At 44.5% G+C, this 25,105-nt stretch overlaps 1 protein-coding gene across 1 annotated transcript in view; it reads right to left on the bottom strand.

Annotated features, from left to right (window-relative positions):
• LOC146817964 (ADP-dependent glucokinase-like) overlaps positions 1–25,105 on the bottom strand; it is a 173,462-nt gene that overhangs the window by 36,560 nt on the left and 111,797 nt on the right. The window contains exon 5 of the mRNA XM_085611442.1: positions 24,760–24,896. Within this exon, the coding sequence (XP_085467568.1) occupies positions 24,760–24,896 (137 nt within the window). The remainder of the gene's footprint in view (positions 1–24,759; positions 24,897–25,105) is intronic.

The raw sequence follows: 25,105 nt of genomic DNA, 5'->3' as shown, positions 1-25,105 counted from the left end.
CGTGAGGGTCTGATAGCATACGATCACACACGGGGGCTGCAAACGCGAACTGCTAAATAGCTGTCGCTTATTTTCCAAGAGTCCAATCAACTGTAACAAGATGTAAAAAGGAAATATAATCGGCTCCTGGGGTTGGAAACTGACAAATTATTTGCAGAAATAACCTATATAAAAAACGGCAAAGCTATCCCTACCTCTCTTCTCCGCTTCCGGGTGTACGAATCTCCCGTGAAGTCCTGCAGCAGGCGAACGAAGTTCAGTCTGCTAGGTACGATCGCATTGATTGGTTGGGATATTCTAATATTTGAACATGATTCGCTGTCGGTTGGCCAATCCGAAGTCCCCATCAATAATGAGCCAGTGAAGGAAAGCGCGTCACGTTGCTAGGTGACCGGCGCATACTATCGTTCCAAGTGAAAGACGTCTTTCATATATTGTCAATAAAGTTGTAAAAAATTCGTATAAAGGACCCGTTGTACATGTTCCATTACGTAAGGTAAGAACATCGCTCTGCCATACACTGCTGAGTAACCAGATGTGTTATATTGAGGGACTTGTGGGAATTAGGTCATCAAGCATAATTCCTTGACAAATTAATTTAGAACAGAGAAAAAAAATAGAAAATACAATCGTAAACAATAACGGATTTCTCGTTTCGTTAACCCAATATGACACATACCGGTATACATTGAATCGGTTTTTTGTAAAAAAACATAAAAAAGATTTAAAGTGGACAACTGCAAATCTTATGGAAAGTCCACCGCCAAGTCTCCATTGAATATTATGAGAATATGCTACTATACATTTTAAGCATTTTGGGCTAAAGGTAAAATAACGCATGACATTTGATACAAGAAGGCTTACTTCATACATCCATTCAAAGAAGATATGTCTCTCAACCAATTGTTAACTGTTAGCTGCACAAGAGATATGTTATTGTACCTTTATGCAAAACATTGTCTTATTTTGTCATCACAAATAGCATATCTTTGATTATACATAGAACCTGTATCGATAGATATCTTACCCCTCAGGTTATACATAATCTATGTTTACAAATTGCTGATTGCTCAATTTCATAGAAACAGGATGTGATTACAAAAAACCATCTTTGGGATTTTATTCAAAACTGTGTGAAAAATTGATGAGAGACGTACTATATGGACCAACAGCACTTATTAGGTGAGGGTGGTAATGAACCCACGCCATTCCTCAGCTGAATTCCATCCTTGCATTATAGAGTTAGTGCGTTCGATCCATCGACACTCTAGTCGTTGTAATATCTGCGATAGATCTCCACCTCTTTTAGGAGCGATCACTTTGTCTATTACTTGCCAGCGGATGTCATTTGCCGTATGGCCCTTCTCTAAGAAATGATTAACTAGAGGGGCATTAAGGACCGAATTCCTAATCCTGCTACGATGCTGCCCTATTCGTGCTTTAACAATTTGTTGGGTTTGTCCGATATAGGGTAACCCACAAGGACACAGTATGCAGTATACCACATTTTTTGTATTGCAATTTGCAAAAAAGTCTAGCTGCTGATCGACTTTGCCATGAGAGAATTTTTTAGTATTAGCTGTAAATTCACAGGCAACACAGTTGCCACACTTATAGTGGCCTTTTACATCTGGTAGACCCCAGGTTGATTCCAATGATCTTGTACTTTGGGATGGACTCTCCATTGATGACCTGACGAGATGATCTTTGATATTTTTGCCTCTTTTGACAGCAAACATCGGAGCATCAAGACTAGAATCTATGTTTTTAATGATGTGCCAATTTTTTGTAACTAATTTACGAATTGCATTCGTATGTATACCAAACGTGGTAACACAGATAAGTATGTCTACCTTAGTTTTCACTTTGGGAATGAGTAGTGTCTCTCTTGGGCAAAACCAAGCTCTTTTCAGAGAGTTCTTCACTAATTTTTGGGGGTAACCCCTTGATAGCAATTTGTCTCTCAGAATGTATGCCTCTCTCATATAGTCATCTTTTTTGGTACAGTTGCGACGTATTCGCAAAAATTGTCCATGAGGTAGTCCATCTCTAAGGGCACGAGAGTGGTGACTGTTGTAAGCAAGTAATGTATTACGCTCGGTTGGTTTCCTGTGCAATGAAGTGTACAGTTTCCCATCATCATGTGATATGTTTAAATCTAAAAAAGCAATGCACGAATCATGTATAGTGGATGTGAACTTCAAATGTGGTTGAACAGAATTCAAATAAAGAACAAAATTATTAAACTCAGGAATAGTGTCAGACCAAATCAAAAAAATGTCTATATACCTTTTCCAACAGGTAATTTTGGAATGGTATATATTGTCGTCATTAAGGACAAACTTATGCTCTAGATTGTCCATAAAGATATTTGCCAGATTCGGTGCAAAAATTGCACCCATGCTGGTCCCGGAGCATTGTTGGTAATATTTGCCCTCTGACATAAAATAATTATGTGTCAATGCAATCTGTAGGAGTGTAATAATGAAGGAAGTGGGAACCCGGTGGGGTTTTGATCTCATCTCTAGTAAATCCTGGATCACCTGTATACATTCCTGCTGTGGTATATTCGTGTATAGTGAAGTGATGTCCAGAGTCGCTAGTCGATCCTTAACGATGTCATATGGTCTGTCTTCTAAGAGATTGATCATATGCATAGAGTCTCTGACATAGGTCTATTGAAGAGGAACATAATCTTTGATAAAAAGATCTATGAATTGACCGATAGGTTCAAGAACTGAACCACATCCTGACAGTATAGGCCAGGAGAGTGAGTGATATTTTTGTGTATCTTCGGGAGAGTGTACAGAACCGGAGTTCTAGGGCAGTCAATATTGAGGTATTCAAATTCTTTCTTGCTTAAAAAGCCTTCTTCAAGGCCGACTATGACATTGAAATTAGGAAACAAATAGGGGAAGAAAAACACTACAAAAGATTGGATATGAATCCCCTTGCGGATATTAAAAAAGAGATATTAAGAAAAACAACAGAGGGCCTTGAAGACGGCTTTTTAAGCAAGAAAGAATTTGAATACCTCAATATTGACTGCCCTAGAACTCCGGTTCTGTACACTCTCCCGAAGATACACAAAAATATCACTCACCCTCCTGGCCTTCCTAGAGCATAAGTTTGTCCTTAATGACGACAATATATACCATTCCAAAATTACCTGTTGGAAAAGGTATATAGACGACATTTTTTTGATTTGGTCTGACACTATTCCTGAGTTTAATAATTTTGTTCTTTATTTGAATTCTGTTCAACCACATTTGAAGTTCACATCCACTATACATGATTCGTGCATTGCTTTTTTTTAGATTTAAACATATCACATGATGATGGGAAACTGTACACTTCATTGCACAGGAAACCAACCGAGCGCAATACATTACTTGCTTACAACAGTCACCACTCTCGTGCCCTTAGAGATGGACTACCTCATGGACAATTTTTGCGAATACGTCGCAACTGTACCAAAAAAGATGACTATATGAGAGAGGCATACATTCTGAGAGACAAATTGCTATCAAGGGGTTACCCCAAAAAATTAGTGAAGAACTCTCTGAAAAGAGCTTGGTTTTGCCCAAGAGAGACACTACTCATTCCCAAAGTGAAAACTAAGGTAGACAAACTTATCTGTGTTACCACGTTTGGTATACATACGAATGCAATTCGTAAATTAGTTACAAAAAATTGGCACATCATTAAAAACATAGATTCTAGTATTGATGCTCCGATGTTTGCCTTCAAAAGAGGCAAAAATATCAAAGATCATCTCGTCAGGTCATCAATGGAGAGTCCATCCCAAAGTACAAGATCATTGGAATCAACCTGGGGTCTACCAGATGTAAAAGGCCACTATAAGTGTGGCAACTGTGTTGCCTGTGAATTTACAGCTAATACTAAAAAATTCTCTCATGGCAAAGTCGATCAGCAGCTAGACTTTTTTGCAAATTGCAATACAAAAAATGTGGTATACTGCATACTGTGTCCTTGTGGGTTACCCTATATCGGACAAACCCAACAAATTGTTAAAGCACGAATAGGGCAGCATCGTAGCAGGATTAGGAATTCGGTCCTTAATGCCCCTCTAGTTAACCATTTCTTAGAGAAGGGCCATACGGCAAATGACATCCGCTGGCAAGTAATAGACAAAGTGATCGCTCCTAAAAGAGGTGGAGATCTATCGCAGATATTACAACGACTAGAGTGTCGATGGATCGAACGCACTAACTCTATAATGCAAGGATTGAATTCAGCTGAGGAATGGCGTGGGTTCATTACCACCCTCACCTAATAAGTGCTGTTGGTCCATATAGTACGTCTCTCATCAATTTTTCACACAGTTTTGAATAAAATCCCAAAGATGGTTTTTTGTAATCACATCCTGTTTCTATGAAATTGAGCAATCAGCAATTTGTAAACATAGATTATGTATAACCTGTGGGGTAAGATATCTATCGATACAGGTTCTATGTATAATCAAAGATATGCTATTTGTGATGACAAAATAAGACAATGTTTTGCATAAAGGTACAATAACATATCTCTTGTGCAGCTAACAGTTAACAATTGGTTGAGAGACATATCTTCTTTGAATGGATGCATGAAGTAAGCCTTCTTGTATCAAATGTCATGCCTTATTTTATCTTTAGCCGAAAATGCTTAAAATGTATAGTAGCATATTCTCATAATATTCAATGGAGACTTGGCGGTGGACTTTCCATAAGATTTGCAGTTGTCCACTTTAAATCTTTTATGTTTTTTTACAAAAAAACGATTCAATGTATACCGGTATGTGTCATATTGGGTTAACGAAACGAGAAATCCGTTATTGTTTACGATTGTATTTTCTATTTTTTTTCTCTGTTCTAAATTAATTTGTCAAGGAATTATGCTTGATGACCTAATTCCCACAAGTCCCTCAATATAACACATCTGGTTACTCAGCAGTGTATGGCAGAGCGATGTTCTTACCTTACGTAATGGAACATGTACAACGGGTCCTTTATACGAATTTTTTACAACTTTATTGACAATATATGAAAGACGTCTTTCACTTGGAACGATAGTATGCGCCGGTCACCTAGCAACGTGACGCGCTTTCCTTCACTGGCTCATTATTGATGGGGACTTCGGATTGGCCAACCGCCAGCGAATCATGTTCAAATATTAGAATATCCCAACCAATCAATGCGATCGTACCTAGCAGACTGAACTTCGTTCGCCTGCTGCAGGACTTCACGGGAGATTCGTACACCCGGAAGCGGAGAAGAGAGGTAGGGATAGCTTTGCCGTTTTTTATATAGGTTATTTCTGCAAATAATTGGTCAGTTTCCAACCCCAGGAGCCGATTATATTTTCTTTTTACATCTTGTTACAGTTGATTGGACTCTTGGAAAATAAGCGACAGCTATTTAGCAGTTCGCGTTTGCAGCCCCCGTGTGTGATCGTATGCTATCAGACCCTCACGCTGAGCACATTCAACATTAGACATTCAACCAGTGGGCTACTGCCTCTTCGTGAGTCTTTTCTCACAGGGGTAAGTAGAAAGCATGAGCACCTTGATAATCATTTTTAGATAATGAGTTTGACATTAATAGTTTTTTATTGTTCTCATGCAGCACCCGGCTGGGTTCCTGTGAGTATTTTATTTCACATTGAGCACGGTGTCACTGAACACTAAAACGTTATATATCATCCAAGACGACCAGGTAGAGAGACTTAATATCAATGCTCCTCTAAAAATTGCCCCCTTTTTTAGAGATAAAAAAGAGCCCCTTTTTTGACAAGTATTTTTCTTTATTATTCCTTTGTAGATGTCCCTATATTAGACTGTCCTGACGAGACCCTTTAATTGGAATAGGGTCGAAACGCCGTTGACGTGAAAGGCAAATCATTCTGTCGACACTCAGAATGTTTGAGTGTTGATAATTGGATTTATTAATTGTTTATGATTGCCTTCCTAATGAAAAATTGAAACCTTTTTGTATGTTGCACTTTATGTTATTTGTTTGTTTAGGTTAATTTTTTCACTGGGACACTATTTGAAAATTGTATGAATATTGTCAACTTGTATTGTGAATTTATGTCCACTTCCTACAAAACTTTTTTGTTATATAAAAGAAAAATATTTTCTACAAAAGACCTAATGTGTATGGCTGTGCCTTTCTTTCTGACATCACACCTAACCCTTTTTTGGATCGTTATCATGTATTATACATTGTATTGGTAAATATTAATCCACACGAGCCATTGTTTCCTCACAACACCTCTGAGTGTGGAAGCCATACAAAGTATAGTAGAGGCCGGGTGGCACTCTACAAGGGCACGATACTGACCTATGGCTTGTGGTGTAGCGGTCTAGTCGTTGACGCCACACTGCGTGTGACGTCAACGGAATTCCAGCGGTGGCCATATTGCGGGATTTTGGCACGCTGACTCCGGAGAGTACAGAGCACCGCTTTGGCGCTCCCGGGCTGTGTAGCTTCGAATAAAGTTAATTGGGCAACCTCACAAGTGTAAGAAGTTTCCTTGCAGCACTGCACCTACCACGAAATGACCCAACATTATAATGGCGACGAGGTGGTGAAGCGACACCCTGCACCCCATTCAGAACCCACTTGTGAGGTCACAACACCAGGATTGCCCTCCCACGGAGCAAGTCACCGGGAGCGCGGCAGAGCAGCGGTAAGTGCGCTACAGCACCAGCTTCACGCTATGCCGGCTCAGGCCCACGGATGTAGACGTGTTCCAGCACGCGTTAGAAGTAGTGGCCTTAGTAAAAAAGGCGGAGTTGACCAAGAGGTGCGCGGAAGCAGCCAAGCACGAGAGCAGTCAAGGGCAAGCAGTGTGCAAGGTAGCGGACAGGAAGACAAACGACAATAAACAACCACCAGGACAACAAGGAGCACGGAACTATAAAAAGTACAATACTAGAACCCCAAGACCACAAGGACAACGGAATTGGAGTAGGTATACCTGCTATAGATGCGGCAGCAGCACTCATGCCGCCAACGATAAGGGTTGCCCCGCAATTAGTGCCAAGTGCTCATACTGTGGACTATTGGGTCACTACGAGAAAGTGTGCAGGAGGAAGACCAATAGAAGTGAAGTAAAGTATGTGGCACAAGATCGGCACCAGGAGAACGAAGAGGAGGAAGAGGAAGATGAAGACGGAATCCTGATAGTGGAAGAGCAGGTCCTGGGCATAGAATGTACCACCGACAAGAAGCCAAAATGTGAGATGACGATCGGAGGAGTACAAGTGACCATGGTAGCGGATTCGGGGTCCCCCTACACGATTATCCAGAGAAAAATATGGGAAAAGGAGTTCGTGACAAGAACAAGTTATCATCTAAGGCCCACAGACATCCACCCAGTGACATTCACAGGGGAACCCATCTCCATGGTGGGATTTTGCCCTTTGTCATTCGAGTTCAAAGGCAGAATGTGTGAAGGAAAATTATATGTGGCCGAAAAAGGACCGTCGGTACTGGGCTGGAAAGATCAAGGAGCCCTGGGAATGAAGTTAAACCCAGGAGGACACACGCAAGTCCTTATGACGGAAGAGGGACCAGAACGTGCAGCACAGCGATGGAAAGAAGAGTTTCCGGACGTCTTCAGTGACTGCATAGGCCGCATGGCAAAGTTCACGCATAGAATCCATCTGAGAGAGTGTGCACTTCCTGTGTCCCACAAAGCACGTAACATCCCATTCCAGACCAGGGCAGCGGTACAGGAAGAGTTGCAGAGACTAGAGGATAATGGCGTGATAGAGGCGATCGACAATGCGGAATGGCTGGCGCCCTTGGTGGTAGCGCAGAAACCCAACGGGAAGGTGAGGTTGTGTGTCGACCTAAGAGAACTCAACAAAAACATTGTGGTGGACAAGTTCCCACTTCCCAGGAGCAACGAAATGCTAGCCAAAACCCAGGGAGCAAAATGGTTCTCCACCATCGACCTGACATCAGTGTATCACCAGATTGCCTTGCATCGTTCCTGCAACCACCTAACATCATTTATCACACCATTTGGATAATACAAATTCTTGAGGATGTCCTTCGGATTAGCCTCAGCGGCTGCGATATTTCAAAAACTGATGCACCGGTTGTTCCACAAAAAGGAAGTCATCCAATATTTCCAGGATGACATACTGGTGATGGGAACATCCAGAGCAGACCACAACAAGAAGTTAATGGAGGTACTGACCATATTGATGCAAAACGGACTCACCGCCCAATGGGACAAATGCAAGTTCGGAGTGAATAGAGTCACGTATTTGGGGCACGAGATAAGTCAACATGGTATAGAACCGAAAGCGTCCAATGTCACAGCGATCAGGGATGCTCCTACACCCAAAAACAGGGAAGACATCCGGACTTTCCTGGGGATGGCAGAGTTTTATAGTAAATTCGTTCCACACTTTGCATCCAAGACCCATAACATGCGGTTGCTACTGAAGGACAAATCTACATTCCAATGGACGGAAAGGGAACAACAGGAGTTAGAGGACATGAAACGCAACATCAGTGAGGCAGTGCCTATACACGGGTTCAACCCAGATGCGCAGACCATATTAACCACTGACGCTAGCGACCGAGGATTAGGGGCAGTGCTCACGCAACAATCCACAGAAGGAGTAATCACCACGATCAGCTTCGCTTCCAGAGCATTGGCACCCAATGAACAAAAATTTTGTGTCATAGAGAAGGAGATGCTAGCGGCAGTGTGGGCAATGGAGAGATTCCGGCAGTTCCTGTGGGGAGGAAAGTTCCTTCTACGCACAGACCATAAACCCTTGGTGAAGGTCCTCACATCAAGCGGCCATGAGCATGCTACTCCACGGATTGCCAAAATGACACTGAGGCTACTAGATTATGTGTATGACGTGGAGTACCTGCCAGGACACAAGAACAAGGTAGCGGACTTTTTGAGTAGGGCGGCATCCAAAGAATGTGCGGAGGACCAAGAGGAAGGAGGATGGGAGGAGTACGCAGTTGCTCTCACAGGAGACCCAGAAAAAGCCATAAGCGCCCAGGAGAGGGAAAACGAATACGACAAGGACGTGAAACTAAGTGCAGTAAAAGCATATGTGACGAAGGGATGGCCGGACAAGAGATTTTTGGAGGAAGAATTGAAACAGTACTGGGAAATCCGAGAAGAGCTGTCTATAGGGGACAAACCCTGGTTCTTGTTAAGAGGCACCAAAGTCATCCCTCCTTACTCCCTGAGAACCCACATCGTAGCCATCACACATGAAGGACACTTGGGTATCGTAAAAACAAAATGGAGAGCAAAAGAAGACTACTGGTTGCCCGGGATGGATGTGATGATAGAGAGATACGTAAGGGCGTGTGAACAGTGCAGCAATGCGGACAAGACCCAGAAATTATTACGCCCGCCCCAGGAAGATACGACTGTCCGGACAACCCATGGGAAGAGATTTCCATAGACATCCTGGGACCCATACAAGACACCCAAGACACTCAGAAATATATCACGGTAGTCATAGATCGATACTCCAAGTGGCCGGAGATCGACGTGGCTGACAACACCGAAACCGAAACGATACTGGCCTTCCTAACGGACATCTTCATAAGAGAAGGGATCCCCAAAGGGATTTTAAGTGACAATGGCTCGCAATTTACATCAACCAAATGGGAAACCTTCATGGAAAGAAATGGCATTCCTGTGCGACATACACCAATATATCACCCGGCAGGAAATGGATTGGCGGAGAGATTTAACCGGGTGATCATGGGATCTGTCCAGGCGGCGATCAGCCAAGGCATAAACTGGGAGAAAGAACTGAAACGACTGATGTGGGCCTATCGGACAACGCCTACCACCACGGGGTACAGTCCATTCAGAATCCTGAGAGGAAGAGAACCTTGCACGAAGGATAATGTTGCGTGGAAACGCCTCACGGTGCAAAGCCACTGGTCTCCAGCAGTGGTGCGCAAGAACTTAGAGAGGGCACAGGCAGTGTACACAGAGCACTACGATGCTAAACACAACACCAAGGAGAGCACACTAGAGAAGGGCGAATGGGTGAGAATCAAGTTACCTACACAGAAGAAGAAAGGAGATAGTAAATTCACACCCCCTCTTCAAGTGATGGAACCATATTCCAGGTCAGCGCTCCTCAGCGACGGGAAAATAGGGTCTCAAGATCGAATGGCAATATGTAACTCAGCAGGTTGGAGTAACACCATAGAAGAGACAGCTAACACCTCCCCGAGGAAAGGAGGAAACCCGGAGAGTCCCAAGGAGGAGGGGAGCAGTCCTCCACCAAGAACATCGCAAGGGGAGAGAGAGGACATGAGAGAACAGGCGTTCAGCACCCAAGAGAGAATAGATCGGGAAGGTGGAATGGATGCAGGACGCATGGACGGTGGGGAAGCACCCAATCTGGGACACAATGATTCCACCCCGAGTACCGGTGGTCTCAGTAGTCGGACACGGTGTGGCAGAAGAATCAATTTGCCCAGGAGGTATGGACAGTTCGTTATGGACAGCAAGTAAGACTGTACAGTTTCTTTGGGGTTGTTGTTAAAGGGGGTAGATGTGGTGTAGCGGTCTAGTCGTTGACGCCACACTGCGTGTGACGTCAACGGAATTCCGGCGGCGGCCATATTGTGGGATTTTGGCGCGCTGACTCCGGAGAGTACAGAGCACCGCTCCGGCGCTCCCGGGCTGTGTAGCTTCGAATAAAGTTAATTGGGTAACCTCACAAGTGTAAGAAGTTTCCTTGCAGCACTGCACCTACCACGAAATGACCAACATTATATGGTTGTTGCTGTATCACGTGACAGACGACAGGGGGCGATCCAATGACAGCCATGACAAGTGGAAGCCAGGGATCGGATGTTGAACTAGTCAGAATGCAGTAAGTATTTCTATAGGTATCACACTTCACATATGTCACCTGCACCACCGGAAACGCCATTACTAAAAGGTCCTGAACGAGAACAGTTAGGTTTCACAATCCACACTACCAGTTAAGACCCCACCTTTCCCCGTGCATCCAAAATGCAAGGAATTCCTTCACCTGCACAGACAAAATGAAAAATACAAGATGGAAAAGCAGGGAGTTATGTGTAAATTTGTGACATTTATGTGTCAAGTTTCACAGTGCTGTGCACTTAGTGACACAGTGAGCTCCTGTGTGAGCAGACGTCAGGCACAAGGCCTGGGAACATCCGGTGGCATCCCTTCCCTCTTCATTTAGGAAGATTCTGGATGACTGTTTTGACTGCTCTCTTGACCCAATCTAGTATAAAAAAATGACATGTTCACATTTTATATAAAAGTGCTGTCTTATGTAATGTACTTGAAAGATTTGCTGCAAGGGAAAATATTTGTTTCTATAAAAAAATCTCAAAGGAGTAGGAAGGCTATTGATCTTTTTCTGAGCAATGTCCACCCAACCGTAAGGAGAATGACAGACTGCCAAGGCCAGCATGCTCGCGTGGGAGGAGAGGGGGGGGGGGGGGGGGGGGGGGGGGGGGGGGGGGGGGAGGAGGAGGGGGCGCAGGTGTTCGCGGGTGCCAGGTGGGGAATAAAAAACGAAACAAACAAAGTTTACCTAGCCTGCCTCCAGGTACCGCGCTGCTCCTGGACGGTGTAATGCGGCAGCCAGGTCCCGCGTTTTACCGAAGTAGCAAGCACCGAAGCAGCCAGCAGGCAGCCTCCCTCCCTTACCCTAGCCAATCACAACGCTGCAATGGCAGCATTGTGATTGGTGAGTCGCGGATGAGAGCGCCCCTGCCGGGCCATTTTCTCAATGTAGGCTGCATGTAGCAGCCTACATAGAGAAAAGGGGGGGAGTGCGCATGACTGCTTTGTTCGGCCCTGGGGCCGACCAAACAGTCAGTACCCACAACAGTGGGCAAGCCACTCCCCCCCTACCCTCCAGCAGGACCGCCCACACGCCCCGCCCCCAACCAGGCACTTCTGCTCTCTCGCAGTGCGAGAAGGAGAAACATAAAATGGTAGTTTTACCATTTTATGTTTCTGCCTTCCCACGCTGCGAGAAAGCAGTAGGGTGACGCCCCCACGCCCCTATGGGGGAGCCGCCACTGTTTGGTAATTAGACGTGGTAGCTTCAAGTAAGTCTGACCACAATTTATCCTCCCAATCTTTTTTCGCCCGTTTTAATTCTCACCTATAAATGGCTCTAGTAGCCAGATCTCCGTCTTCATTGCTGAGGAAATACTCCCACCAACCTATAGCCTGCAATGCTCCATAAAAGTATGAGGAGTACCCCATGTGGCTGCCTTGGAGATATCTTCCACAGATGTCCCTTAAAAGCAGCCAAAGAGGCAAAGATGAATCTAGTAGATCGTCCCGGAACTCGGTCCTCCACACGGTCCCAAGATTCATAAGCCAACTGAATTGTCGCTTTAATCCAGCAACTGAGGGACTGAGGGTAGAAGTCAAGGGCTTTCTGAAATGCTCTCTTCTGTTTAGGTACACCAACAAAGTCTGTTTCACATACAGAAGATGTAGCCAGGACTTCTCCTCAGACGGAAGATCTGGAGGGGAGAGGGGGGGGGGGGGACATTACTTCCACCGACCTGTATAAAACACTAGGGCAGTTTAGGAAAGAAGGTTGGAGGAGCCCTCAACAGCACCTTATCGAAGAATCTCAAAAAACAGTAGATCTCATAAAGGATCCCAACTCACCTATCTGCCTGGCCGATGCAATGGCCACCAAGAACACAACCCTGAAGGTCAGGAACTTCACATCAACTGACTCTATAGGTGTAAATGGACCCCACTGTAGGGTACACAGAGCCAAAGGCAAATCCCACAGAGGAGCAGCCACCATCGGCTTCGGGCCCTTCGCACCAAGGATTTCAATTACCGTGACACCAGATGGTCAACGAGATCAAAAAATCACATTTACACTCACCTCACATACAGTCATTGCATACCAAACATACTCATACACACATCACATTCATTGTTTTCCAGCTAGAAATGGCTTGCTACTGAGAACACATGGTGAAATGTCTTCATTAATGTCCATGGTTATGCCGCCAGGTGGAAAAAAGTTCAGGCTGACGCACGTTTCAGTGGATACATATGATTCAGTCCACCGTCTTCAAGACTGCTTGCTCTATTTCATTTTATGCAGCGGAGATTGGGTGGGGGATCTAAAGTTACAAAAGGGATGCAAATCATTTATGGTGCCCTAAATGTATTTCCTTAAAGGGAATGTGGTTGGTTTCTACTGCTTTTACAATTAAAATGAGGAAGATCTCTGTGCCAAAAATATCACACCATGCTTCAAAGAGGATTTTTGAGAAAAAAGATGAGAAAGAGAAGCCAAGTTTCTCCATGCTGCGTTACTTGTTCATGATATCCTTTATCTATGGGATTTATGAACTAGTGTGTTTTATACCTTATATCCCCACAGGTCTTATTTCCACTTTTGGGGCTACATCTAAAATGATAAGACTGACCATTAAGTGTGTGCATCTGGCTGACTTCCTTTTCACACTGACACATCCATATCTCAATGTTCTGTTTCCAATTGGCCATTGGCTGTCCATTGGTAATTAGTGCTTCAACTGTAGTGGTCACTGTAACAACATATCAAACAGCTAGAGTTTGTTAGTGCCCGTATGTTCTCTATCTAGAATAGAGAAAAACTTCTTTTATTTTTCCTAGTTGTTTTACCTTTTATTCACTTTGTTATCCTTTATTAGGCATCTCATTTGTAGTGTGATCGACTTTCGTGGTTATGCAGAGTCCATTATTATTGTTTGGCTGTTATTATTTTCACTATCAGAAAAAAGGAATCTTAATTAAAAATGGGACAAAATTTGGAGGAACATACAAGATTGTTCAGATTAGAACGGGGTTCCTCACTTCTGACCTATCTGGGGAATACTAGTTGTTTTCTTAGTGCTGTACCAGTATATACTCATGATACAGTGGTTCTATTTTGAATTTTATATACGTGCACATTTTAAAGTATGACTGACACATTCTCAGGACTACAATATATATTTTGCTGCTAGAATAAGGTCACCCAAGCCATTTCTTACTGTGGGTAACATGTTTACAATGTAAGCAATGTGTTATCTCGCTTAGTGCTCACTTTGCCTGTAACAAGTCTTTATGTAATAGTCGCGGTCCAAGGCTCTAGATCGGAAAGCAACCCACTACTGGTCCAGACATGCTTTTGTTGGTAACTGCTAATTAACCAAACCCTGCTTCGCAAGGTAAAAATGCCTAATTGCAAAGAAAGAGATTTTAGGTACTTTCACTTACTTGTGATGGCAATGTTGGACACAATTCCTTAAGCTATAGGAAGGGTTTCTGAAATTCGGCGCAGAGAATGAAGAAATTACTAGGGGAAATTTGGGTAAATGCAAGTTGCCGGCATGCAGACAAAAATTCTCTCTGGCGACCTATGATACACATTTTCGAGTTCCTCTTTAGTTTTAGTGCTTTTCCTACTTGTAGCGGCGATGTTGGATGCAGTTCCTTAGGCTGTGAAAGGGGTTCTGAGTTTAGATGCTGAGGATGAGAAAATTACTAGGGGAATGCTAAAGACATGTTGATTAGCAGCCCACGATTTGAAAGTTCTATCTAGCGGCCCATGATACACTTTTTACAAGTTCTTCTGCAGTATACAGAGTCGCGTATGTATTCGATGTCTAAGGACCTTCTCCTAATGCCCTTTCTGTCTTAAATCGTTAATTTGATATGCGGACAAACCAATAATGAAAATCTCCAACCATACTTGAAGTACATACATCTCTGTTGGTTTACTTCTATAAGCTGCCAAGTGTCCCAGTGATGGAAACCTCATGTCTCCTTACCTGCTTCGAATATCGTTTGGAAAACTGCCCGGACTCCTGGCCACCGCGATCCCGTCTGCCAAAAACGACGAGAGACGCAACCATTGAGCGTCTTCTTGTTATATGCGCTGATGTCACCTTTCCTATCAGGGTGTTTGTCGTCTAACACCTACTAACTTTGGCCGCTCCATCTTGTAGTGGTTAAGTTAGGATCAACACTATATACTTTTGCTATGTATATTTAGAAAGGGAAACGGAAAAGATAAACCAACATCATATAATAAATATGCTCGTTTGTGCAAATATGTTCGATATTATTGTGCCACCGGGTTTATATTTATTTTGAGCGCGACAACTTGTTCCGTTATTTGACCTGTATATTGTTTAAACTCTCTTTGCAAGGCTTTTCAAATACTCTCTCCTGTGTGGAGAGGCTGTGGGCTCTTTATTAAGCCAGCGTCAGAGGTGCCAAGTTTTCTTACTCTAAGACTTGCTAGCTTTCCCAGCATTCTATTTGTCTGGTCTGAGATATTATCTATTGGGAGCACCGCTGCCATCTTTGTGTGGCCGTTATTAGTCCTCTCATGGGTGGTAACAATAAAAGTACCGAACCTGTTCTAAAAAAATAGCCCAATTTATTTTCTATGGGCTATATTTTTATAGATTTATTTTTATTTATTTATTTATTTTTGCAGTTTTGTATAGCGCGAACAAGACCCCTACAGGTATCAGAGCGCTTTACAGTACAGAGATAACAACAAAGAAAACATATAAGCATCGTGAAATAGGTGAGTACAGTAAAGATGAGCATACACGAGTATCACGTATTTACAAGGGAGTGTTAGAAATGGGCTTTCTGGTTGGCTAGGGCTTGCGCCAAAGCCAGGCAGAAACCACCACTCTAGTCAGGGCTGGGGAGTTGCACGCCAAAGATAACCCCTGCTCACCCCCTTGGTAGCTTGGCACGAGCAGTCAGGCTTATCCCGGAGGCAATGTGTAAAGCGTTTGCGCGCGCACCCAGCAACAACACCCAAGGCCCACCACAAAGGAAACTCCACACAAGGTATTATATAAAAATAGCCTTTGTATTATACCAAAACACATTAGATAATATTCAAACAATTTACACTGTGCCAACTGGCACGGGGCAGAATTTTACAAGGGATTATATGTACAGGGGACAGGGCCACATGGACCACTGTCAGGAATTAGCACTTTTTCGAACTTAGCACTTAGAACATAGGATATAAAATTACTGTAGCACACAACCAGTAACCACTGGTAACAGGTAAGTACCACCTACACAACCCTAACCACCTTAGGAGAATATTGCGCAGGGAACCAGGACCTCACTAGCACCACCTGTACTAGGAGATAAACAACCACCTAAGTATCACAATACCTGTAGGGGTCTAAGCACATTACACATGATGCATCACAACACATTCAGAGGTGTAGGGAAGGAAAACACATGATGCATAACATACATTCAGCAGTGTAAAACAAGGCACATGATGCATAAAAACACCTGCGACAATAACCATGCACCCTAGGTGAGGGCACACACAGCAAAACTGTCCCCAGGCCAACCTGGCCTTTCAGGGGTGCAGACAGGCCCAATAACCAGCAAAGTCAGGGCGCGACTGCGCTGGTTGCGCAAACCAGGGCGCATAAGGCACAACCTAAATGATGCAGCTGCCCACTAAGTGCTGGGCAGCTGTGAGTGAACCTAGGCACCACTGTGCCTTTAGATCCAATATGCATCCGTTGGAGCCTCTCTGGGCTCTGAAACTAATATGCCCCTGGAGCCTCGTGGGCTCGAGAAGAATGAGGTCCCCAAAGCGTTGGAGGCCCGCTGCCTTCCGGGGCCGCTCTGACCACAAACAAGGTGCCCCGTCGTTGGAGCCTCGGGGGCTCTTTAACAAATATTGGCTCAGTCACGTGGGAGCGGCCCGCTGCCTTCCGGGGCCGCTCTCCTCACCAGAGAAAATGCCCCCCTATGTTGGAGCGCGCTCGCGCTCTTAGAAGACCATGTCCCCCTACATTGGAGCCTCACAGGCTCTGAACAAACAATGGGGGCCCCGTTCCAGGCAGGTAAGAGCCCCCACTCACCGGTCTCCATCGCTCCTTGAAGCAGCAGCACGCCCGGGGCTCTCTTCTTCGCCGGTAGGCGGGTTGGGCTCCCGCCGAACCTCCGGTTCCGCTTCTTCTTGCTTCGGGCCGTACGCAGGGCTCCCACCGTCACAGGGGAGCCCCGCTAGGACCAGCAACACCTCTCTCTTCTGGCTCGGCCTTGCCACTGGAGCGCGGGGTAGGCTCCCGTCAGCTCCTTCCTCCAGGACCGCGGGGCTCCCTCACGCTCACGGGAGCCCTGCTTGGACTTCCGGATGGTTGTCTCGCGCCCCGCCCACGTCACCACAAGAACTGCCTGACTTCCTGTTCTGCGGGGGCCGCAGCGGTGATCTTCGATCGCGGTGATGTGGGGTGGGCACCCGCGAGGGGGAGGAAACCAAGACGGCAAAGTCCCTGGCGGGGTGGGCACCCGCTAGGGATATTGATTCTCCAAAAAAGCGGGGTAGGCTCCCGCTCGAGCACCACAATGCGGGGTGGGCACCCGCTTTACTACACGGCAGAATAGCAGGGAATCCCTGCGTCGGGGTTCCCTCGCTAATAATTGCAGCTGCGCGCTGCTGGCCACAACGAAGGTGCTCCTCTGCCGCACATAAAGATATAGCACTTCCCAGGCGATGGGAAGCAGGGTCCAGGGGCAACAAAGTCCTGGCAAAGTTCAGGGAGGTAGGCAGGGGGCAAGGCTGGGCCAGGGGCCAGCTCACTGGGCCCTCCAGGCAGGAAGGCTGTCCCAAGTGGCGGTTCCTCCTGGCCTCCAGCAGCAGCAGCCCCCCTCAGATAAGATCATGGAAGAGAACATTTTTCATGGGGTCACAGCCCCTTCTTATACACAGAACACCTTTGTCTCAAGGTGCAGGGAAGGGGCGAACCAGATACAACTGGTTCCTGAGCACTTTGTTTTGCTCAGCCCCTCTCCCTATTCAGAGAGCAGGCCAGGGTCATCAGTCGCACCACAGGGGGCGGAGCCAGCATTGTGTGGGGGAAAGCCCAGCCCTATTCAGGTCCTAGGTGTACTCCTCCCACCCATCTGGCTGCTGATCTCCCCATTCACCACTGGGTGACTCCTCCTGACTCTGGGGATTCCCTAGCCCATCACATGACCTCAGTCAGCCAATCACGCGACAGGCAGTCACTGCACATTTATGCCAGCGTCTAGAAGTGGCACTTCCATACTAGCTACATGGACACCGCACACATCATCGCGCAGCATTTCATCACACGAGTCTGCACATACCAAACTCGCACCTGCACTCCCCACGCATCAGGAACTACCAGGGACACCTACATTCCCCCATGCATTCCTATGGGAGGGCAGGCCTATCTCACCACATGCACTCAGAGTGCGCACGCACTTTACTCTGGGACACATGGAAAGTGCGCAGAAACCAAAAATCACTACCACCAGGTCACCAGTAAAAGCAAAAAGTTTAGGGGTGAACCTGCCAGAAGGGCCAAGTCCAACAGGGAGTATCAAAGAATCACGTGAATTTGGCTAGAAGAATAGATTTCACTTCTTCTTTGAAAAAAACTGCGGATGGATTAAGTCTCATTTCTTGGGGCAAGGCATTCCAAATCCCGGGCGCCATTCCTGAGAAGGAGCGGAAGTATGTTTTCTGCTTGGAGAACCGTTGTGGTTTAAGCAGAAGATTGTTGGAGCTCCTAGTGGATCTGTTACCACCCGATAGTACCAATTTCTCCGCTAGGTATCTCGGTGTTTTGTGATGTAAAGCCTTATGTGTCATACAAGCGATTTTCAAATGAATTCTGGCCTCAAAAGGAAGCCAGTTGAGGGCACGAAGGTCAGGGGAGATGTGGCTGTTTCTTTTGGAGCCTGTGATGAGCCTAGCAGCTGTATAGATTGTGGCTCTTAAAGGAGCAGTCGTTGATCTGGGTAGGCCGCAGAGAGCAATACTTCCATAATCCACTTTGGGAATTACTAGAGATTGAACTGTCTGTTTAAAGTCTCTGGCCGGTATGAAGGGTTTTAGTTTTCTCAGGGTGTTAATCTGGAAATTAGCTCCTTTGGTTGCAGCGCTGAGGTGCTTCTGCATATTTAACTTACTGTCCAAGGTTATTCCCAGTGATTTAGCTGAGTCGATGATGATAGGTTGACCATCGAGTGCTGTAATGTGCTTCATCCATTCAAGGATGGTGGCTGTTTGGTTGGGAGGGGCGATTAGGAGAAATTCAGTTTTTAGACTGTTTAGTTTTAGATAGTTTTCTGCCAACCAGATCTGTGTTTTATGGAGTGTTGAGTTAAGGGACTTGATGTCATCAAGTGAGTGGACTTTGATTTAGAGTTGTGTGTCGTCGGCATACATGTGATATTGGATGTTTGACAAATTGAGTAGCTCAGTGAGAGGTTCCATAAACATATTGAAGAGAGTCGGGGAGAGGGATGAACCCTGGGGTACTCCCAGAGTGACCGGGGAGGGGTTGGATAATGATTGGTTAATCTTGAATCTTTGTGTTCTGTTTTGGAGGAAGGACGTGAACCAGTTTAACACAGTACCAAATAGTCCCATCCTGTGTTTCAGGAGGTCTAGAAGATTGTCATGTTTGACTGTGTCGAAGGCTGAGGATAAGTCAAGCAGGACTAGCAGGTATCCCTTGATATTTTCCCAATTCCTCATAGTCATTAAGATGTCGAGGATGAAAAGACTCACCCCTATGCGGTAATCTAAAACATATGTGTCTTGGTTTTCTTGCCTATTACCCCCGTATTTACAAATTATTTATGTAAGCTCGGTTTATTTGGTGACGCTTAGGCTTACTTAAAGAGTTTTCATAATAATGACTTTAGGGGGTCAAAGCCTCAATACTAGGGGGCCTCCTGTACTTATACTGTCTTGTAAGTGGTGCTGAGCAATAAAATTGAGTTGTGTTACATCTTCTTCAAAGGCTACGAGCCAACTGTTAGGTTTGTAAATTAGCCATCTATATTTACAGAATAATATACATTTAGCCAATTTTCCATATTCTCTTCGTTTAAACCCTCCTTAACAGAGTTAAGGGTAAAAATCCAGTATGTCTCTCTCATTTTACGTGTGTCTGTCTCACTTTTACCTGGTTTTGTCTTAACCTTCTCAAGGATTAACCAGCGTAGATCTTTTTCCGTATGTGCATTCTCCATACAATGCTGCACTAAAGGCGATATCAATTTCTTTGTTTTAATGGCTGATCTGTGCTCAGAGTAACGTGATGCTCTCCCTGTTTCCCCAACGTATCCCTGATTACAGGGACACAGAATGAGGTAGAACACATTTTGACTCGTACAGTTGGTGTGATCTAATAGTCTGCAGGTGCGTCCTTTATAGGTCCACTGATCGGTGACTATAGCTGTTTCACAGACACACAGGTACCACATTTGTGGTTGCCTTGTATTGCAGGGAGGCCTGTAATTGACCTGTCTGGAATAGACTTTTTTGGTGGGTCCCTAGAATGAACTAATTTGTCTTTTAGGTTGGCTTTACTACGATATGCTAGTATCGGTCTTTCTAATGCTTCCTGATCTTCACTGACATTAAGAATGTTCCAGTTCTTGTGGAGTATCTTTTTGATCTTAAAATTCATGGGAGAGTGGTTGATAACACACACTAGTTTTTCAGTTTTCTTACGTCGGGATCCTAACAGCAAGGCTTCTCGGTTGTAGAATCTAGCTCTCTTGAATGACTTCCTGACTAAACACTTGGGGTAACCCCTAACCAGTAATCTCTGTTTTAGTTGTCCTCCATGTTTGTCATATTCTGTTATATTTGAGCAGTTTCGTCTTACTCGGAGGAATTCCCCAAACGGGATGGAGTCTTTTTGGCAGTTCGGATAGAAGCTATCCTGCTGCAGGATGGTATTTTTAGCAGTGGGGTTCCTATAGAAACGGACTTCGAAGGTACCTGAAATCACTATATCAAGAAATTCTACCTCTTGTTTGCTATAATGCGCTGTGAACCTCAGGTTCACATTACTTAGGTTTAGCCAGGAAATACATTCCTGGAGAGCTTGTTCATTGCCTTCCCATACAAAGAAAATGTTATCTATGAAACAACGCCACATCTTAAAGTTTTCAAAGAAGGGCGCCGCCTCATTGAAAACATGTTTCTGTTCACACTCTCCCATGAAAATATTCACCACACTGGAGGCACACAAAGCTCCCATACTTGTCCCTTTGATTTGTTGGTATAAGACCTGTTTGAATTCAAAGAAATTATTGCATAATACTAGCTCTAGGCACTCTAAAATAAACCTATCCGGTCTGTCACCTTCTGTTCTACTTAAAAGTAATGCTACTGCCTCTACAGCTCTTCTTTGATGTATGTTTGTGTAGAGTGCCTCGATGTCTAATGTTGCTAGGAGCTCTTGGTCTGGATTAAAACGCTTGCTTTCTATCTTATTAATAAGATCTCCTGTGTCCTTGATGAATGATGGATAGGTAAAAGTAAGGGGACACAAAAAGGAGTCCACATATTTTGATATGGGTTCGGCGTTGGAATTTATTTAAGAAATAATGGGACGAAGTGGAGGGTCTGGAGTATTTTTGTGTGTTTTTGGTACCCCATACATTGCTGGGATCACAGGATTGGCTTTGTTTAAAAAGTCATATTCTTTATTAGATATGCCCATCTTCCAAGGCCTTTTTCGTGCTGTTGTGCCTTACAAAAAGAAGCAGCAGAAATTAGCAAATCATCTAAAAAAGGGAAAATCCTAATCTCCACGCATGATATCAATTAAAGAAGCAAATCCCTTAGCAAAAACCACAGGTGAACAACAAAGAACAAAAGGCAATACCTTGAACTGATAATGGTGATCCAGAACACAAAATCGTAGAAGCCTCTGTGACGTCTAATGCACTGGCACATGCAGCTAGGCATCCTGTAAGTCAAGTGATACCAGGAAGTCCCCCAGACTGATAAAGAGAAGAATGTTCTGAAGAGACATCTTTTTGAACTTGACATTGGGGATGAACTGGCCATTTCAGATCCAGCACATCGCCAGAATGAGTTTCTACCAGACAGAGAACAGAATATACATCACCTTCCTTCCTGTAAAAGAGGCACTGGAATGATGGCACCCTTTGCAAGGAGATTTTGAACTCCATCTATGAGGGCCTGTCTGTTTACTGCATTCAGCGGACAATGGAGTAGCCCGAAAAAGATTAGGTGGGATTTCCCCCATCTGCCTTCTTGTTACAAAAAAACGTAGGACGGGCAGCCTGCTCAGGTGCTAAAAGCTTGCCATTTTCCGCTGATTTCTTTACCATGTCCTCCAGAGGAGGTCCAAACAACTTCAACCCAGAGAACGAAATCTTTATTAGCAAACCTTTCTGAGACACATCAGACTTCTTCGACCTTAACCCTAACTGGCATCTAGCTGCTATAGAAGATTCTGCAGTAGACGCAGCTGGACCCAGGGAGTCAAAAGAAACCCGCTATTCAATCATAGCCAGAGTAGGAGAAATGTCCTCCCCCTGATTTATCAGTTCTGCAAGAGACTGGACGTCTTTTAGGAGTGATTGGATCGCACATGAAGAATATGCTGCAGCTTTAAGTGCAAAATTAGGAGCTGCAAATGTACACTTTACTGCCCCATCCAATCTTTTATCAACAGGGTCTGCAGGACAAGCGTCCTCTCAGAAGATAGTTTCTTGGCATGCCAACCCAGCCATCAAGGAATCCACCTCAACAGATGCCAGAAACTTGTCCGCAAAGTCCTGCACCGGATACCATTTGGCCAAGAATAGTGGGTAAGCATGTTTTTCCACATCCTTCCATTCATTCTCCAACACTTTCTTCACAGATGAATGGAGCAGGAGGGATTCAGTCTCTTTACATTGGCACTAGGAGAAGAAATCCTCCCTTTCCTAATGCAAAACAGCATTGGGAAAAAAACGGATTCTTGCAAATGTGTTGAGAGAACACCTTCAACTTAGGACCTTGCGCATATTGCCCTTCAAGGTTAGCCTTCTCTTCTGAGTCAAAATCTGCAAGGTTCACAGCCTCCATACAAGGTCTCTTAGCTGGAGGAACAGGCTCCATTTCACGAAAAGCAGCTGCCATTGCTGCCTGTATCATCCGCTGAATTTCAGCCAAAGACTGAGCCACATCAAGAGCCACAGGCTCCTCGGCATTGTGGGTTTTCTCCAACACTTTACCACTAGCACCATAATGCAAGCAGTAATCCACTACAGTAAGCAGGCAATAGTTGCTAGGTAACCAAAAACATGAGACTTCAAAAGCAACGCAATTGTTAAGAAACCACACCACAACACCCTGCGCTGGTTGCTGCAACATAAATGGAGCTGAATGAAGCGTTCACGTTGAGGGTTTGCAATGAAATGCAGTCAGTGGCTGCTCGCGCATGCTGCTCACATTGCAAGCACTTTCAAGAAGACTGGCCCAACCACACTCGCTCATGCAGAGCGCTCAGCAGGCAACGCAACACCCACAGACTCCCGAAAGGAGAAGTTGGAGAAGCACAACCCGCACTCCCCACAGCCTGCTCAAGCAAGACATCCAGGTAATGGGGAGCGCTGTAGGAACTAATGTGAAAAAACAACAATTAAGAAGAAAAAAAAAAACAGTGGTATAATCAACAAAAAGCCCCAAAATTAGTAAGGTCCAGAGTATGCGACGGCAATACCTCAACCTCGCAGGACCCACGAGTCTGCTACAGCAAAACCTCAATCCCTCACTTATCTGCACATATGAAAGAAGCAACTTGCAAAGTTAGTTTGCAGAAACTAAAAAACAGGAGTAGCTCTGGTTACAGTTCCTTTTAAGGACGTGGGTGGGGAAGAGGAAGTCGGCCATATTGGAGGGATGGGAGAAAACTGTGCTAACTTTTAACTTGGAAGTTTCTGTAGGGAGACTAAAGATCATGGTGTAATTACTGTGGCAAGGAAGGTGGACGAGGAGGTGGTGAGGGTGAGTAATGAATGCATTGGGTGAGTTTATGATAAAGGCAAGATGAGGGTAGATGAGACGTATTAAAGCATGAGTGGATGGATGGAGATCTGAGTGGGTGGAAACATAGGTATGGGCAGAATGTATACAATAAACAGATGGGTGTGTTGGTGACTCACTGTGATTAGATGGATGAGTAGTGAACTGGATGTGAATGGCTAAACAGATTATTTTCCCAGGTCACCAGCAGATTCACATTCATCACGGGTGGCACCGCTGCCAAGTGGCTTAAGTCATGTGTGGCACCTTTATCCAGTCCTGGATATTTAACAAAAAGCACATTACATCCTGCAACTGTAAGTTTCACCTTTAACATTGAAGACATCCAACCAAGGGAAAGGGTACAAGGAGCCAGACTTCTCATGCAGTGCCTTCAGAAGAAATAATTTGGCATAATGAATGACGTAAGGAGGGATGAAAACTGTTGCCCACCCGACAGCAGCTGTAGAAACAACAATGAATCTGTTTTACATCCGCACTTGCTGATGTAATACAATATCTGGGGTAGATTGGTATAATATTGTTTGATGCGAGTGTCAATAATGCATGGAATGAGTGCTGCGTGCACTTCGGTACACAATTCTAGCTTCAATTCATTGTCTTATGAATTTTCAGAAGGTGACCAGTAAATCTAGCCAGGTCAGAACCAGTGCTGGTTGTGAGCATTACCTTTTTTTTTTTGATTAGTCAAGTTTTAGCGGGGTACCCAGTTTTCATAAATGCACCTCTTTTCAAAACAGGGAAAGGTGAAAAGTGTAGTTGTGTATTTCACCTGTGGCTGGAGATAAGAACTTTATTATTTTTTTTTTTTTTAACAGGAACGTTATGCACATAACATTATATGACCTACTCACCAGCTTCAAAAGGGAAATTGTCCATCATCTGAAGACCACCAATAACTAGCACATCTGGTCTAAAACCGGAAAGATGTAACCTGAATTCTTCCAATGAATCTATCATGGGATTATGAACATCACTGTGCACTATGTATCTGAAAGAAGGAATAGGTATCATTTAATTTATCGCAAAAATGGCCAGAAAGCAATGTCTAGAGTTACTGCTTTGATACAAAACCTGTCATACTCCATTATATTTACTGGACACACTCTTTAACTAGACATTTCATTAGCAGGAAGTTTACTTCAATAGACCACTGGTACCTATGTTCAATGATACAGTAGTACACACTCCTCTTGACAA

This window comes from Triturus cristatus, chromosome 6 (genome assembly GCF_964204655.1).
Source record: "Triturus cristatus chromosome 6, aTriCri1.1, whole genome shotgun sequence".
Classification (NCBI taxonomy): Eukaryota; Metazoa; Chordata; class Amphibia; order Caudata; family Salamandridae; genus Triturus; species Triturus cristatus.
This window is presented reverse-complemented; position numbering and strand designations above follow the sequence as displayed.